This window comes from Misgurnus anguillicaudatus, chromosome 7, assembly GCF_027580225.2.
Source record: "Misgurnus anguillicaudatus chromosome 7, ASM2758022v2, whole genome shotgun sequence".
Lineage (NCBI taxonomy): Eukaryota > Metazoa > Chordata > Actinopteri > Cypriniformes > Cobitidae > Misgurnus > Misgurnus anguillicaudatus.
The window spans coordinates 40,089,699-40,106,262 of NC_073343.2; the positions used below are offsets into that span (position 1 = coordinate 40,089,699).

Below are 16,564 nucleotides of genomic sequence, written 5' to 3' on the forward strand. Positions count from 1 at the left end.
TTTTTTTGATGAGCAAAACAACCCAAGAAAATAAGTAGTTTTTAGACCAAAAATATCACATTTTTCTTGAATTTAGTGTTTAAGAAAAATGTTCAAGATTTTTTTGCTTACCCCATTGGCCCAAAAACACTTACATTTGATATTTTTGGAATAAAAAATAGACTTGTTTTCTTGTGTCGTTTTGCTCATCAATAAAAAGCATCTTAATTTAAGAATTTTTAGATATTTTTACTGAAAACAGGACAAAAATACTACAAATTGCTTTTTTTTTGCAGTGTGTACAGGTGTTTTGTTTTCAGTACAAATATAAAAAAATTCTTAAATCAAGATGTATTGTCTTGAAAATCAGAATGGACATATTAAGACAAAATATAAAATGTAATTAAATTTGTGCTTAAAACAAGCAAAAATATCTGCCAATAGGGTTAGATTTTTTATTATAAAATGTTTAAGAAAAAAAGTTTACTTTTTTCAAGATTTTTTTTCGTCTTGCCCTATTGGCAAATTTATTTGCTTGTTTTAAGCACAAATTTCTTTTTATTTAACTTAAATTTTGGCTAAAAACAAAATTACATTTTTCTGGTCATTTTGCTCATCAAGAAAATGCATTTTAATTTTTGAATTTTTAGATATTTATACTGAAAACAAGACAAAAATATTAAATAACAAAGTCATTTTTTTGCAGTTTAGTTCTAATAAATATATACTTTAACAGGTTAAAATAAAATAAAAAAAGATGAGCCATATCTGATATAAGCAATTACCCAGCAACCTTACATATCATCCTAATGTAAAGCATCACACTGCAAAAAATGACATTTTACTTAGTTTTTGTCTTGTTTTCAGTACAAATATCTAAAAATTCTTAAATGAAGATGTTTTTTTCTTGATGAGCAAAATGACAAAAATAATTCTAGTCTTTAGATAAAATATATGAAACTTAATTGAATTTGTGCTTAAAACAAGCAAAAATATCTGCCAATGCACAATTTAAATTGTATATTTTTTGTCTTTAAACTAGACTTATTTTCTTAGGTTGTTTTTCTCATCAAGAAAAAGCATCTTAATTTTTAGAATGTTTAGATATTGCTACTAAAAACAAGACAAAATACTAAGTAAGAAAGGCATTTTTTGCAGTGTGCTGTTATTGTTTCACATTTGCTCACTATAATCCAACGTGTCTAGAGTTTCTGGTTTTTAATCCAAATCAAATGAGAAATCGCAGTCAAGATATATGACCGTGCTATCCCAGCATGCATCTGATTCGTCAAAAAGTAATCAAAAGAGAGAACAGGCACTGCAAGAGCGGACCGACCATTTACAGCTGCCTCATTGTATAGACTCACAGTATATCTGAAGTTTATTCGTGGGCAAAAGAAAAGAAATAAGGTGTTATTCAGTGAAGTCTGGCATGGATTATTCAAAAGACAAATAGTACGATGTAAAGTTTTACTGCATCCCATTTATCTTGAGGGCCGTTTGGAGCCTCCTTATGCGTTTCCTTTTCCTGTTTTGGTGAACATATGGCCTCAGTAGTTTGAGGGATGCAACTTCCAACATTTTCCTTTGTGCATAATTGTTTTCGTTCTTTATTTATTTATTGTTTTGGTCCAGAGTGGTCTGAAATTCTTGAAGCTGTTTTGCAACAAACATATTTCATCTGATGAACGATCAACATATTCTACAGAGATTCGCCGGGTGTACTTTACCGCAAGTGTCATTTGTTTCGCAGCTCACCGCGGTGACATCTCAAGCCCGCGTCTGAGCCTTTTACTTGCCAGGGAATCCTTTTTCATTATTGCTGGATTAAATATTGATCACAGTTTTAAGTGTCTCTAACAGCGCCTTGTGTATAATGTATTGCGAGCGCCGCCTTAAAGGCATGCATTACAAAACGCAAAATTACTTCATAACCAATAATAAAAAAGATCGTAGTACACTTTCACATGGGGTTCGGCAGATGTACATGTCATTAATGCAACGGACACATCGATATGTTGGCCGACAAAGAGAAATGACCCGAATTGGGAAGTGACCTATAGAATAGATAACATACTCCTCCTGGACTCTTGTAGACGCCCATAGGGGCAGCGTTGACAAATCACCTCCTATGTCTCAATATGGAGCCAGACGGTGGTCCAATTAGCACAGAGCTGTTTGAATTATACATCATTACTAATGTACAGAGCAAAACCCTTATCTGTTAGACCCGAGCGAGACAGCTCTGTTCCTCACAGAAACGAATGCTCACAGCGGCCTACACGTTTAATCTTGATTTATCTTTTACGTTAAACCACTGACGTCCTGAATCGCTACTAATATTTATATAAATGTAAAGTGAGGAATATAAGCCGGAGAAGTTGAGTTTTCCTAGGGGCCTATAAGTCATACGCAGCGTGTGCCGGTGTACCGCAAGGATTACTTGAGCCAACGACAGGCGAAGACCCGGACGAGACCCCAGATCTGTCAGCTGGTTATTGATTGTCAACACTCAGCATAGAATGTAATACTTTTAAAATCTCATCATTTATTCTTAGACACATTCATTCCCAAAGGTTTCATCAAGAAAATGAATCCCGATGCCTCCCAGGTCGTAAATTTACCTCGCTCCCACACAAATAATATTTTCTTTTTAAAAAGTCATCTTGGGTGTTGTCAGTTTTATATGAGGAACAGATTTTTATAGCGAAATAGGTTTTATTTTTGAAACTCTACAAAACAAACTCTTTCATAAAGAGGCTATCTGAGGATGGTTGTAAGTGTGTCTGTGTTGTCTCACGAGGATTGCAAGTGAAGGGGTGTTGAGTCAAGATACTGCACAAAACTAAACTTTTTTTGGTACAGTGATTCTTCACTTTATTTGTATCATGGTGTATATTTTTCATGATTTTCACAAAAGTTTAATGCCTTCCAGAAAATGTTCTTAAAATAGATAAACATACAATATATCAAATGAAAGAATAGACTGTCTGCTTTCAAACAAAAAAAGTTTTATTCTACCTTCACCTCTCAAATACGGGTAGGTTTCTTCAAAAACACAACATTTTAATTGCATTTTTGTGAAGGACTTTTGATAGAGATCAGATCCAGAGTGATCCTCAAAACTTACACGGATTTACAGCTGTTTGTCCTAGGGCGATACTTACGGGTTTTATAAGTTGCGGAAAAGCACCACCTGGTGGATAATAGCGGTATTGCGGAAAGCTGGAAATACTCGTCATTGGAAGGGAAGTGTTTTCTCTTAAAACATTTTCTCTCTGGCGGGGAAAGAGCTAAAGTTGTCCAAATGAAGTCCTTAGCACTTTATTCAATCATAAAAATAAAACTTTTGATATATTTATGGTAGGACATTTACAAAATATCTTCATGGAACATGATCTTTACTATATATTTTACTATCATTTTGATCCATACAATGTATTTTTTGCTACAAAAAATGGGTTTCATATAGTTATGCATATACAGTGTAATCTGAAATATTATTAAAGTGCTCATCTGCATCTCTAAAATGCTTCCTGTCAGATCTAAAAGTTTGTGACTGTGAATATACTTGAAGCTTTTAAATAAATATAATGCATAATAAAACAATGTATTTTCAATGATCCGCTTATTCATAGATGAGTTTAGGACATACACTGGGGACTTGTAGTGGTTAAAGTGGTTTCAGTATGTTTTTTAATGATAAATGATCTGTTGAAGTAATTAGCATATCTCATGTTTTAACGGGGATATAAAACCGTTATGTGACCTAACTTTTCCTCATTTATACATTTATACTGATTTGTATCTTTTTGTACATGCTCTTATATTTTATTCATCTTGAGCCACATTGTAAAAAGTAAAAGTTGGATCAACTTAAAAAACTACTTTAATTGGTAACGCCTTCAAATGTGAAGTTTTTTCAACTTAAAGGAACAGTATGTAAGAAATGTATATCAATTAATCATAAAATGGCCCTGATATGTCACTAGACATTAAGAAATCATTTTCATTTCAAATACTTATCTCACTGACAACAGTGGTCTGGCCAGGATATTGTCATTTAAAAAGTGGGGTTGCAGCCCTCAACTGATGTTTATGTTGTCATTTTGTGTATTGGCCACCAGTTGTGTGACTGCAGTACCAGTTTTAGCCACAAGTTTTGTTATTGCAATACCAGTTTTGGCCACAATCCTACATACTGTTCCTTTAAATTTTCTTTAAAGGAGACATATCATGAAAATCTGACTTTTTCCATGTTTAAGTGCTATAATTGGGTCCCCAGTGCTTTTATCAACCTAAAAAATGTGAAAAATATCGACCCAGTAACTTAGTTTGGTAAAGCATGTAAAAAATTGGTCATTGAAATTTGGCTCCCCTTGTGATGTCAGAAGGAGATAATATTGCCCCTTAATCTGCACTATCCAACCCCGGCACTGCCATTTAATTCAGAGATCATCTCATTTGCATTTTAAAGGACACACACACAAAACAGCACATTTTTGCTCACACTTACAAAGTGGCAATTTTAACATGTTATAATAAATTATGTATATGACATTTTGAGCTGAAACTTCACATATGTTATTTATTTGACATCTTAAAAAGTCTGGTGAAATATCCCCTTTAAGTGGAAAATGTAAGTTGAAAATGTTTAAATGTTTTAGGTATTAGTTTTTTAAGTATCAGCTTTCACTTTTTACAGTGTAAGCAAAGGTGGCGAGAGTCTTTGTTACTGCAGTCGGAAGTGATGTTCCGGAATTCTGCGCATTGTTCTGGAACAAGATTCTCTGTCACGCTTTATTTCATATTCACGTCATTATCAGCGAGAGAGGTCGCAGAGGGCGTGCGGCAAGCGACCTCTCCATCAGAGCGGCACACGTGTTAAAAAAGGACGGCGTATCTTTAAGCCCGTCTCATTCTTAATGAAAACAGCGAGTTCCAGCGGCCTCTGATCTTGTGTTTTAGTCAAATAGAAGTCTACGCTTGACTGACAGTTCTGATCTAAAGCATTTACGTTTAAGTTTTGATCTCTCTGCTTTTGATTAAAACTAATGAGCTCATTTAATTCAAAATGGGAATCTCTGATAAGAGAAATAAGGTTGATGTGATTGGATTAGAGAGGCAAATTAAACTCTTAGAGATGAAGTTTGTGCTTATATAGTGTATTAAAAAGCTGTTGGCATATTCTTGTGTGTTAGATGATGAGAAAAATTTCATAGTAATTCATATTTAATCAGAAGAAATGAAATGACTAAATATAACATGGCTCTGCCTTTTCCCCAGAGTGATAAAGAACTAGTTAGATTTTAAATGACATTTAATTCATGTTCTCGAAAAGAAAGGGAAGGAGAAGAAGAAGAAGAAGAAGAGAGAGAGAGAGACACGCGAGCGTACATGTGCATTTCCATAACTACTGCCACTTTTATGTCCCAGGAGTTTTTATTAAAACTGACCGATTTTAGAAATTATTTCTTTAAAATCTTTTCATAATATGAAAATCTATTTTAAAAATTGTAATCATTGTTAAGAAAATCTAAATTTGGTCTGTAAAAATATTGCCATAATAAAACGTGATTATTCATTCATTTGAATTATGTATATATGTGTGTATTTATAAAGGGCTGTACGTTAGTCCTTGCTAAGGCATCTGTCATTTCACTTCAACACTGTTTCTAATGGACTTTCCACCACAGAATGAATCAAACACAATACATCATTTGATTGCTGTAAAAGTCCAAAAAGTGCCAATAGTTTAGGAAACACCCATTAATATAAGTGAAGAGCAGAAATGCCCAGGGCACAGTTGTAACAAACCCTGTTGTTAATTATTGTCACTAAAGGTTTTCTGAACTTTTAAGGGATTTTTGCACTTGGTTGAATGTGTCTTTGTTAGCTCCATCATCTTGTATCTGTGTCTTGTGCGTGTAGTCTGATTTTAATTTTGTTCCTCCCACTTGATTCAATGCAACAAGGGTGAAGTTTACTAGTATATACACCTTGACAGATGCTTGTTTATAACATGTCGAATGTCAAGATAAAATGTGGCATTCATTTAACACCAATCAAGCATGTTATGGTAAATTTGCAGAAACTTCTTTGTTTATCAGGTGTTCTCATTTTACGATAAAGGCAAGAACTGTCTCATGTCATACGACAATTATATTATCATGCATTACAAATACATTGGATAGGTTTTTTTGATGTTCTCCTTAAATAATTAAACTAGATTTTTTATTTTTTGAAAATGTGCTACCTCAGTGCTTGGGTGTAAAAAAATAAAAAAAATTCTTGGAAAAACTAGAAACCAAATCATTAAAGGTGCAGTGTGTAAATTTTAGCTGCATCTAGTGGTGAGGTTGTGAATTGCAACCAATGGGTCAGTCCACTGCAGTCCACGCATACGATAGCCACAACCGGAAAAATGTCATCATTGGAGACAATTTAGTAAAAAAAGTTTGTCCGTTAAGGGCTTCTGTACAAACATGGCGGAACAAAATGGCGACTTCCACATAAGAATGACCCTCAGTGTATGTAGATAAAAACGTCTCATTCTAAGGTAATAAAAACATAACAGTTCATTATAAAAAGGTCTTTATTCACCCCTAAAAATATAGTTTTGTATATTATTTTGCATTTCTGTCAAGAGATCCTTTAAAATTACACACTGCACCTTTAAGTAAAAATATGAACTCTTTCCCCGCCAGCGTTTTAAATAAAAGTCACCAGCCAGCATTTTTCATTATTTTCACAAATGTTTAATGCCTTCCAGAAAATATTTTTAAATATATAAACATATATATCAAATGAAAGAACAGACCCTCTGCTTTAAAAAAAAAATCATCCTACCTTCATTTGTTCTCTTTTTATCACCTCTCAAATATGGATAGGTTTCTTCAGAAATACAACATTTTAGCTAAAAGCTGAGCTGCATTTTTGTGAAGGACTTTTGATAGAGATCAGATTCAGAGCGATAATCAAAACACACAGACTACTTCCAGATTTAATAAGTTGGGTTTGAGCACCACCTGGTGGATAATAGCGGAAATACAGATTGCCGGAAAAACCCGTCATTGGCAGGGAAAGAGTTAACAAGAAAGCACGAGAGATGCAATCAATTTAAGTGATTAAAATCTATAACGTACGGTGGTCTCGAGGTGCAAAAATAAATTACAATGGTAAATTACTTATTTACAAGATTAAAAACTAATTTACAAGGTTTTTTTTAACAAATGTACAATGAGTGAATAAGTGTACAAGTTTTTTAACAAATTTACAAGTTTTTTTTTACAAATTTACAAGTTTTTTAACAAATGTACAAGTTTTTTAACAAATTTACAATGAGTGAACAAATTTACAAGTTTTTTTTTACAAATTTACAAGTTTTTTTAAACAAATTTACACGGTTTTTTTTTAACAAATTTACAATGAGTGAACAAATGTACAAGTTTTTGTAACAAATTTACAATGAGCGAACAAATTACAAGTTTTAAAACAAATTTACGTTTATTACGGAAAGGGTATACAATACGCTGACGTCACGCATCCGAGCCTCCAGTGGAAAGAAACCCGGAAGTATCGCTGTGAATCACATGAGAGTTGTTAATGCGATGTTGTGTATTAGGCTGTACATCCTATTAACAAAAAGGGAGTGATAATATATAACCTTTAATCGCTTTCGAAGTGACTTAAAGAGATATTGGACCTTATTTTCAGGTAAGTGAAATAGTTTTAGTTAGCTAACGGTAGCTTTCCAAGTTGCACACGTTTTTGATGGCAGTAATCAAAATAATTAACTGACTCTCTCATTACATTACAGACAACACGAGAGGGTGCTTCAAATTTTTTAATCAGGACAGCATTGTTCGTTTGCTTCTGGGGTTACATAGACTGAAACGGGGAAGCGTGATGAGTTTGTTTACATGGTGCTGTAACGTAAATTTGTTAAAAAACTTGTTATTTTGTTCCCTCATTGTACATTTGTTTAAACACTTGTAAATTTGTTTAAAAACTTGTAAATTTGTTCATTCATTGTAAATTTGTTAAAAACTTGTACTTTTGTTCGCTCATTGTAAATTTGTTTAAACACTTGTAAATTTGTTAAAAAACTTGTAAATTTCTTTAAAAAAACTTGTAAATTTGTTTTAATCTTGTAAATAAGTAATTTACCATTGTAATTTATTTTTGCCTTTCCAGGCCAAAGTAATAACGTCTAAAATGTTATATGCCGAATATACATCCTGATCTCACAGGAATTTGCACATATTTCACGAATTGGCTAAACTGAATTCATACGAAGTTAATCATGCAAAAACATACTATTATCCTAAAAAAAACCAAATTGAAACCCCAACCTCACAGGGGCAAAGGCAAACGGTTAAAAATGTACGAATGTTGTCGTTTAATACGAATTAGCCACTTCATAAAATACGTATGGATTGCAATGATATAGCATTGGAATATTCTGTAGTGCTTCAGTTGTTAATGTTTTGCTTAAATCCCCAAATGAGAAACAATAATAATGATCTGTTAGAAAGAATCATTCCTTATTTTTAATCTAAAAAATGCTTAGTTTTTTTCTTAAATTGTTCTTAATTTTCTCATTTCTTAATTTACTCATTACCGAGAAGGCCAATATGTCCAACTCCTGCCTGGTGAGATTTATTTGCCACGTAGAGTTTAAAGCAATTAACATGTTAAGCTGAAGCTTTGTTTGATGCTATTAGTAAATACAATTAAAACATTGTCAGAGTTTCATTAGCACCTTCCCTCTTATCAGGTTGTGCTGTTTCATTAACCGTCTACCTACTGATGATAGAAACTCAATGAGAAGTTATTGCACTAAGGCGGTTTGATATCATCTTCCCCTCTCTGGGGTTTTTCTGCGGGTTGTGTATTGGTTTAGTGATAGAAATGTTTGTTTGTTTGTTTCTGCAGTGGAGTCCAGCAGCCCCAGTCTTCTGTCTCCAGATAACACTCTAGAACGTTCCTTCTTCATACGAATGAAGTCCACGCTAACCAAGAGAGGCGTTCATATCAAGTCTTCTGGATACAAGGTAAGACTGTGATAATTACATTTACAGTTTTATTCTTGGCAGATGCTTTTATTCGGAGAAACAGTGGGTTTAACCTTAACTTTCTAGAGAAAACGCTTGAAAAAGGACACTAATTGAACCTGCTGTGTTGATTGTATCTTTACGGTACATTCACATGGGGCATAAGCGTTAACGCTTCCCATTCACTTTTAATGGGTGATGTCATGCGTTGCCGAATAGAATTGTGGATCCGTCGGCGCCCGTCAGTGCCGTTGCTCGCGGCAAAATTGAACATTTCTCAACTTTTTAAGCGGCAACGCGTGCGTCAGCTATTCAGATCGCCTTATGGAAATAACCTCGGCAAAGCCAGTCAATTACGGTTATGGAAGACCGGAGCATGTGTTGCGGCCACTGTGATTGGTTGTTGGCCACGCTTTAGACAAGCCTTCCATCAATCGTTAACGCTTCTGTCCCGTGTGAATGTACGGTAAGGGTTTACATCTTTCGAATCACAAGAATCTCAGCTTTTCAAAGATATGTGGCTAAAGCAAATCATACAAAAACGTACAAATTTGGCCGTATGAATTCATAAAATTAGCCACCCCGTAAAATACGTACGAATTGCAATGAAATTGTATTGAATTTAACATGATTTGAAGTTGTTGGTGTTTAAAAGCAAGCCTGTGATGTTAAAAAGTCATATAATTTCCTTTACATAGTTAACTTTTAGTGTTAAAATGGCTTATTAAAGGTGCAGTGTGTACATTTCAGTGGCATCTAGTGGTAAGGTTGCGAATTGCAACCAACGGCTCAGTCCACTGCTCACCCCTTACTTTTGAAACGCATAGAGAAGCTACGGTAGAAAAACATGTCATCGTTGGAGACAACTTGGTAAAAAAAGTTTATCCATTAAGGGCTTCTGTAGAAACATGGCGGCACAAAATGGCGACTTCCACGTAAGGGACCCTCGATGTATGTAGATAAAAAGTCTTATTCTAAGGTAATAAAAACATAATGGTTCATTATAAAAAGGTCTTTATGCACCCCTAATGATATAGTTTTGTATATTATTTTGCTTTTCTGTCAAGAGATTCTTCTAAAAATTACACACTGCACCTTTAAAGCTGAAGTCATCCTGCTTATAATTGCCTCTATTTTTATTTTCAAAATTGTTGTTTTGAGAGCAGCATAATAAAGTTTAAATGTATTATCTCCAGATGAATGCATTTAAATAACAGTAATTGGTCTGTATAGTGCTTTTATTGTTGTTAATGTTATTGTTTTTTTTAAATGGCCTTGTTTAGTATTTTCATTTCTGTATTTGTGTGATTATGGGATGATTATGCTTATTTTATAGCTTATTAAAGAATATTCCAATATGCTCATTAATTTGTGTTCTCATAGAACCTGGGCAGTCTTTAAATTCACCTTTGTTTAGTAAACATGGAGAACGTTACCGATATCTTGCCGAATACCATACTAAAATGTCCATTTTGAAATGTCCATTTATTATCAGATTGTTAATAGTAAACTAGATGATTGTGTGGCAAGAGACTGATATCCAACCCCCCTCTTCGCCTCCATCTGGACGTAGATTCGATGCAAATAAGCGTGAAGTCGGGGAGCACACTAACCCATAGCATAAATATTCACACACGCACATTCGCATATATTACCAGCCAGACAAGGACACTTCTTATTGCATTTACTACCAAATTGAGTCAATATTTGTGTTGTTACATAATACACAAGTATGAATTTTACATACGGCGCAACAGCATTAGGTGGTCGAATGGAAGCGCGGTACGCATCGCGGCTGTTTATATCTCCGCTTTACTTTGGAGGTCAAATCAAAGTGAATTCTTCTCCAGCTTAGACTTGTCGTCCTTTTTTGCCCAAGCATCTCGGCTCAGTTAAAGCACTCATGTAAAAGCACTCTATCATTACTCGTGCCGTATCGCATTTCAAAAGCACTCCAGAGAATCCCTAGAAACAGATGAATCTTATTTCTTATGTATACCTATTCTATATTCACCGGCGCGGTGACGGGCGGACGGGTGGGGGCATTGTGTGCTGAACCATGAATTATAAAAATTGATCCTTTTGTTATGTTGGCTTGTATTAAATTGAGATATGCTATGCGGCTGCCTCTCGCTGCGGCCGCCGTGAACCCTCGCCATGTCAGCTTGCATTTAGCAGCCCGAGCATATTTAATGTTTTGCCACTGCGTATGATGTTCTTGCCAAGAGCGTTCCTGCAGCTATTCACCAGCGAGTCTCTCTTTGTGGCAATTACTTCAAAAGTTGTATTTTCAGACTAACTTTTTGATGCCCCTCGCTTTGGGCTTCAGAAAGCATCATTTCCATTTTGTATGTTTTTAATACGACTCAGTGTTTATTTATTGAAAGGGAAAGTGTTATACAGGTGGGGATGTGGTTTGTACAGGTGGCGTGCATGTATTGTCTAGCCTGGCGTGGCTCATTGTCTTTGCCAGGATCGGTGTGCAGGTTTTATATCAGGCAGTTCTTCCAGAAAAACGTGGAGTTTTTTCCTGTCCTTGATCCTTGATCTTGCGGGATGTTTTTTTTTTAAATGTGATGGAATATGCGGGATATTTGTGCAATTTTATGTGATTAAACTGCGGGATCTTGCAAAAACGGCGGGGATCTTGCAAAAACGGCGGGGATCTTGCAAAAACGGCGGGGATCTTGCAAAAACGGCGGGGATCTTGATCAGGTTGTTATTGGACATCACCTTTGCATCTTGAAATTTGACAACAGCTGCATCAGTTTTGACTACCATGTGCATCTGTTTAATGCTGCAATATAACTCTCAGGATTAAAGTTTGGTTTAGGGTTAATTGCATGTTTTTACGGTAAAATCTGTATATAAGGTGTTTTAAATTACACAAATAAAGTAAAATATTTTCAAGCAAAATGAATGAAATATAATTATAGTTAAAATAACATATCATACTTTAGCTATAGTATGATAACTTAAATCATGTCCATTTAGGTTGCACACTAGATTTCCCAACAGTTCACTTTACAAAATATATATTTCCCACCAAAGTAAAATGCATGACAAACAGGAATTTCCAGCTATTATTGCATGTGACAGATGCAATCGAAGTTTACGATAATCTATAATTACAGCCTAATGTGAGAAATCCTTTGAAATCAGTAAAGTTTAAACAAACTCTGGCTCTCAACTCCACACCTGCAGCTTTTAGTCAGTGTGTTTAGTGATGGAGGCAGTCAGTTAGTCCCTGGGTTTGGGTTGCTTGTCGTACAAAGCATCAAAGACCCCTGTCGGCTTGTGGACTCTGTGACTTCAGGGGCCGAGACTGTCTATATGAATGATGCTAATAGTATCTGGCCAATCTCTGAGGTGAACCAATGAAAGGATAGTGTCAGAAGTTTAAAAAACTACAAAAACAATCCCCTCCAGGTTTCCCTGGGTGATTAAAATGGTCGGCTCCAAAAAGGAAAGTGGTTGTCGATCGAGTCAATGCATCCTCTGGGTAAAATGGGCTACAAAAGACTTTAAAGCATTGCAAACTTTAAAGCCAGGAAATAGTAATTAGTGCTCCTAACTTTGTTTTCTCTCACTTATTTCAAAGTTAAATTTGTGTTTCTTCCTATTTTTAATGAACATGCTCAACTCATAAAACCAGATACCTGGTTTGGATATTGATCAACTGTTATCTGTGGCATATACACAATTTAAAACTAGATTATAACTAAAGATTTTTAATCTAAAGTTTTTCCTATGGCCACTTCATTTCTGTCCTGTTAACAATGAATTATTTTCTTACAACTTCTAACCATTGTAGAAGACATTAGGTTGGGTTCTGTTCATGCTAATAAATTTGTTTCGGTTTGTCTCTTCAAGGTGATCCACATTACCGGCAGGTTAAGGATAAGAATGGCATTAACACACAGTCGTTCCGTACCCAATCAGATCATGGGTATGGTCGTGGTCGCCCATGCACTTCCTCCACCCACCATCAACGAGGTTCGGATCGACTGCCAGATGTTCGTTACACGGGTCAACATGGATCTCAACATTGTCTATTGTGAAAACAGGTACTTTACCCTTTACATAATATTTAAACAACCTTAAAAGTGTTAAATACTTAGTCCTAGTCTACACGGACACGGGTATTTTTTTTTTTAAGAAACGCCGGTAGCAGTGTTGTCGTGTAGATAGTAAAACCGGGGGGGTTTTACCTTGCAACGTCAAATTGTGCCCCGTTATCCGCTGTGTTTAACGTCAGATTGTGCGCCACTGACTGCTTTGTTGAGGATTCTGTGCAATGGCGGATAACTTTATTAGGCTTCTGATTGGCTTTACGATTTGGATTATATCGCCGCCTATTGGTGTGGCATGCTTTTGACAGCGCTTGATGGCGTGTTTTTGCTTTTTCATGTGGGCGGAGATTTCTTTTAAACCGAGCATGTGTGGATGGGATTTTTTTGGAGGAAAAACTCTGGTTATAAAAATACCCGTGTCCGTGTGGACTAGGCCTTAGATAGTTGATATATTTTTTACTTTCTAGTTTATCAACCCCCAAAACTCTTAAAGGGATAGTTCACCCAAAAATTTAAACAGAAGATATTTTGATAGATGATGGTAAGCACACAGTTGACTGCACCCATCGACTTCCATAGTATGATAAACAAATACCATGGTAAAAGAATGCTTATGCGCACAGACGTGTAGTGTTTCTTTACAAAGTAACATCGCCAACTACTGGCCTGGCACGCGTAATAAAGCATTTTTAGTTGTGTTTGTGGATTTGTGTAAATATTAATTGTTTTGACAACGTTGGCTTGTGTACGTTTCATTAATGCAAGGATAAACTTTAACTTTTTTTACTACATCATAAATCATGGCAAGCACGCAGTTGCCTATAGTAAGAAAAAGAAATACTAATGGAAGTCAATGGGTACCGTCAACTGTGTGCTTACCATCTATGATCTTCTTTTGTCTACAACAGATTAAAGACTAACTGATTATTTTCATTTTTTGGGTGAACTATCCCTTTAAGAGCTCAAAACTACACTGAAAAAAATGATTCATTCAATTTACTCAATATTTTAAGGTAAATGGTTGCAATCAATTTATTTAAGCGACATTTAAACAAAAACAAAAAAGTAAAATAAAATACTTTTGTTTAAATAGCTTAAATAAATTGATTGCAACCACTTACTTTAAAAAATTAATCAAATTGAATGAATAATTTTTTTCAGTGTAGTATGAAAGCATACCTCAATATGGATTTTAACCAAAATGATCTATAATCTAAAATATTGCACTATTTTTAAAGGATCTGTGGGTGAAAATGTGTTGTACTATATTGGATAATCTGCCACTGTCATGTTTGTGTGTAGTTCATTATGAAGCTATTAGCAACAAGTTCTGCTTAAGCGCAATCCCGCAGTGACCTTGTTTGAACATCTATCGCTCGTTTGAAAAGCTATCCAAGAGAAAAGACTCTTTTGTACCTACAAAACATCTGTGGTTGCGCTGCTGCCCCATAAAATGAGAACATCTTAATTTGGCCAGGCCTGAAAGGAAATATCATATTAGTTTTATTTATATCACTGGGATTGAAGTCGTCCCAATGTCTACTCAAATTTTTTACCACTCCAGTGCACTTAATATATTTATGAGAGAATGGAATCGGGCCAAGTCTATAGTGGAGTTATCATCACAGCCAAACGCCTGCTTTTAAACGGTAGTGGATAGAGATCGGTAGACCATTTTTTATAGGTTCTGTTCTCTGGTCCATGATTCAAAAATAGTCTCAGTTAATGGTATTGAAAGGCATTTCATATGGTTCGTACCACCTGTTTTTATCAAATTTCCAATAATTTTGGGATAATTGTTTTTAGATTCAACAAGCAGTTGGTAAAGCAGCAGTAGGTCAGAAAATATTACATCTATAATGAATGCTGGCTGACAGCTTGCCATCGCAGATGGAAATGATTTTAATGATTAAAATCTGTTGCAGTTTACTTAGCTTACTGGATGGCTGTTAGCTGGAAAAGCACAACGTTTGTATCAGCGAGATACAGAAAATTCATCAGGTCACCTATTTAAGAATCTGATTGGTTGCTTTTTGTGGGATGTATTGGCTCCCACAAGAAACCCAATTGGCTCCCACAAGTAATGGTTTCTAATTAAAACATAGGGGCGTTTTTATACCAAAATGTTTCCAACCAAAAACAGGAAACTCTTTATGCACTTTGAATGTGTGTGACAACACAATTTTGCAGTCCTAAAATGCTAACTTATGAAAACAGGTTTTTAATGTTTTTAAAAACAATTGTGATATTGCTTCCATGTAAACAACAAAAATACTAATCTGTGAAAAGGTTTGCAAAGTTTACAAATCTTTGACGCTTTATACACCAGGGTCACTTGTAGTTATAACCAACATCATCGATCGCCCCAATCAAAATTGCTGTCTTGCTTGTCTGTATTTAGCGCTCTGTAGGACAATGCATTTGTGTCCATGCGTGTAATGTTTCTTTACAAAGAAACGTGGCACGCACGATACAGCATTTTTTTTTGCGGATCTAGCTCTCCCAGAGTTAAACATTAGATTTTTACCATTTTGGAATCCATTCAGCTGATCTCCGGGTCTGGCGATACCACTTTTAGCAAAGCTTAGCACAATCCATTGAATCTGATTAGACTATTAGCATCGCGCCCAAAAAAATAACCAAGGAGTTTCGATATTTTTCCCATTTAAAACTTGACTCTTCTGTGGTTGCATCGTGTACAAAGACCGACGGAAAATTAAAAGTTGCGATTTTCTAGGCAGATGTGGCTAGGAACTATACTCTCATTGTGGCGTAGTAATCAAGGACTTTGCTGCCGTAACATTGCTGTCGTAACATTTTCGGGCACTACGTAATATCAATGTGCCTCCTGCAGCCATGTTACGGCAGCAAGGTCCTTGATTGTTGCGCCAGATTGAGAGTGTAGTTCCTGAAGAAATTTGTCTGGATGGTGAAATATAGCTTCAGGTGGTTGGAGGTTAAAAAACCTTTCCTTTGGAGTAATTAGGAATGTGCATTAAGAAACTAAACAAGGTGAATGTTAATATCATGTTAACTAAATCCTTTCCAGAATCAGCGACTACATGGACCTGACACCTGTCGACATCGTAGGGAAGAGATGTTATCACTTCATTCACGCAGAGGACGTGGAAGGCATACGGCAAAGCCATTTAGATTGTGAGTACATCTGCTTCCAAATCTATCCAATCAATCTGTGCAGCCACACAGCAGTGCCAAAAACTACAGGATGGTTGTTAAGGAGCAAGATTCAGTGTCCTTACATGCTTTAGTAAGACTCATTGATCACTGGTCAATGAACGTAAGAGCACAGGGCGTTACGTGCCAAAGCTAGTGTAATATGTTCCCAGCAGCCCTTCAGTGTAATGGGACAGCAGTGTGACAGGCGAGATTATCCATGCTACAGCTTCGTCTTATAACTGACCATGACGAAGGACCGTTTCCTTCTGCCAGACGGCA

General features: G+C 35.5%; 1 protein-coding gene across 5 annotated transcripts in view; it reads left to right on the forward strand.

Annotated features, from left to right (window-relative positions):
* The window catches only part of npas3 (neuronal PAS domain protein 3), a 371,234-nt gene that overhangs the window by 342,784 nt on the left and 11,886 nt on the right, over positions 1-16,564 (forward strand). For all 5 annotated transcript variants that reach the window (XM_073869974.1, XM_055171385.2, XM_073869973.1 and 2 more), the window contains 3 exons: positions 8,917-9,035; positions 12,909-13,102; positions 16,158-16,264. In XM_073869974.1, the coding sequence (XP_073726075.1) occupies positions 8,917-9,035; positions 12,909-13,102; positions 16,158-16,264 (420 nt within the window). The remainder of the gene's footprint in view (positions 1-8,916; positions 9,036-12,908; positions 13,103-16,157; positions 16,265-16,564) is intronic.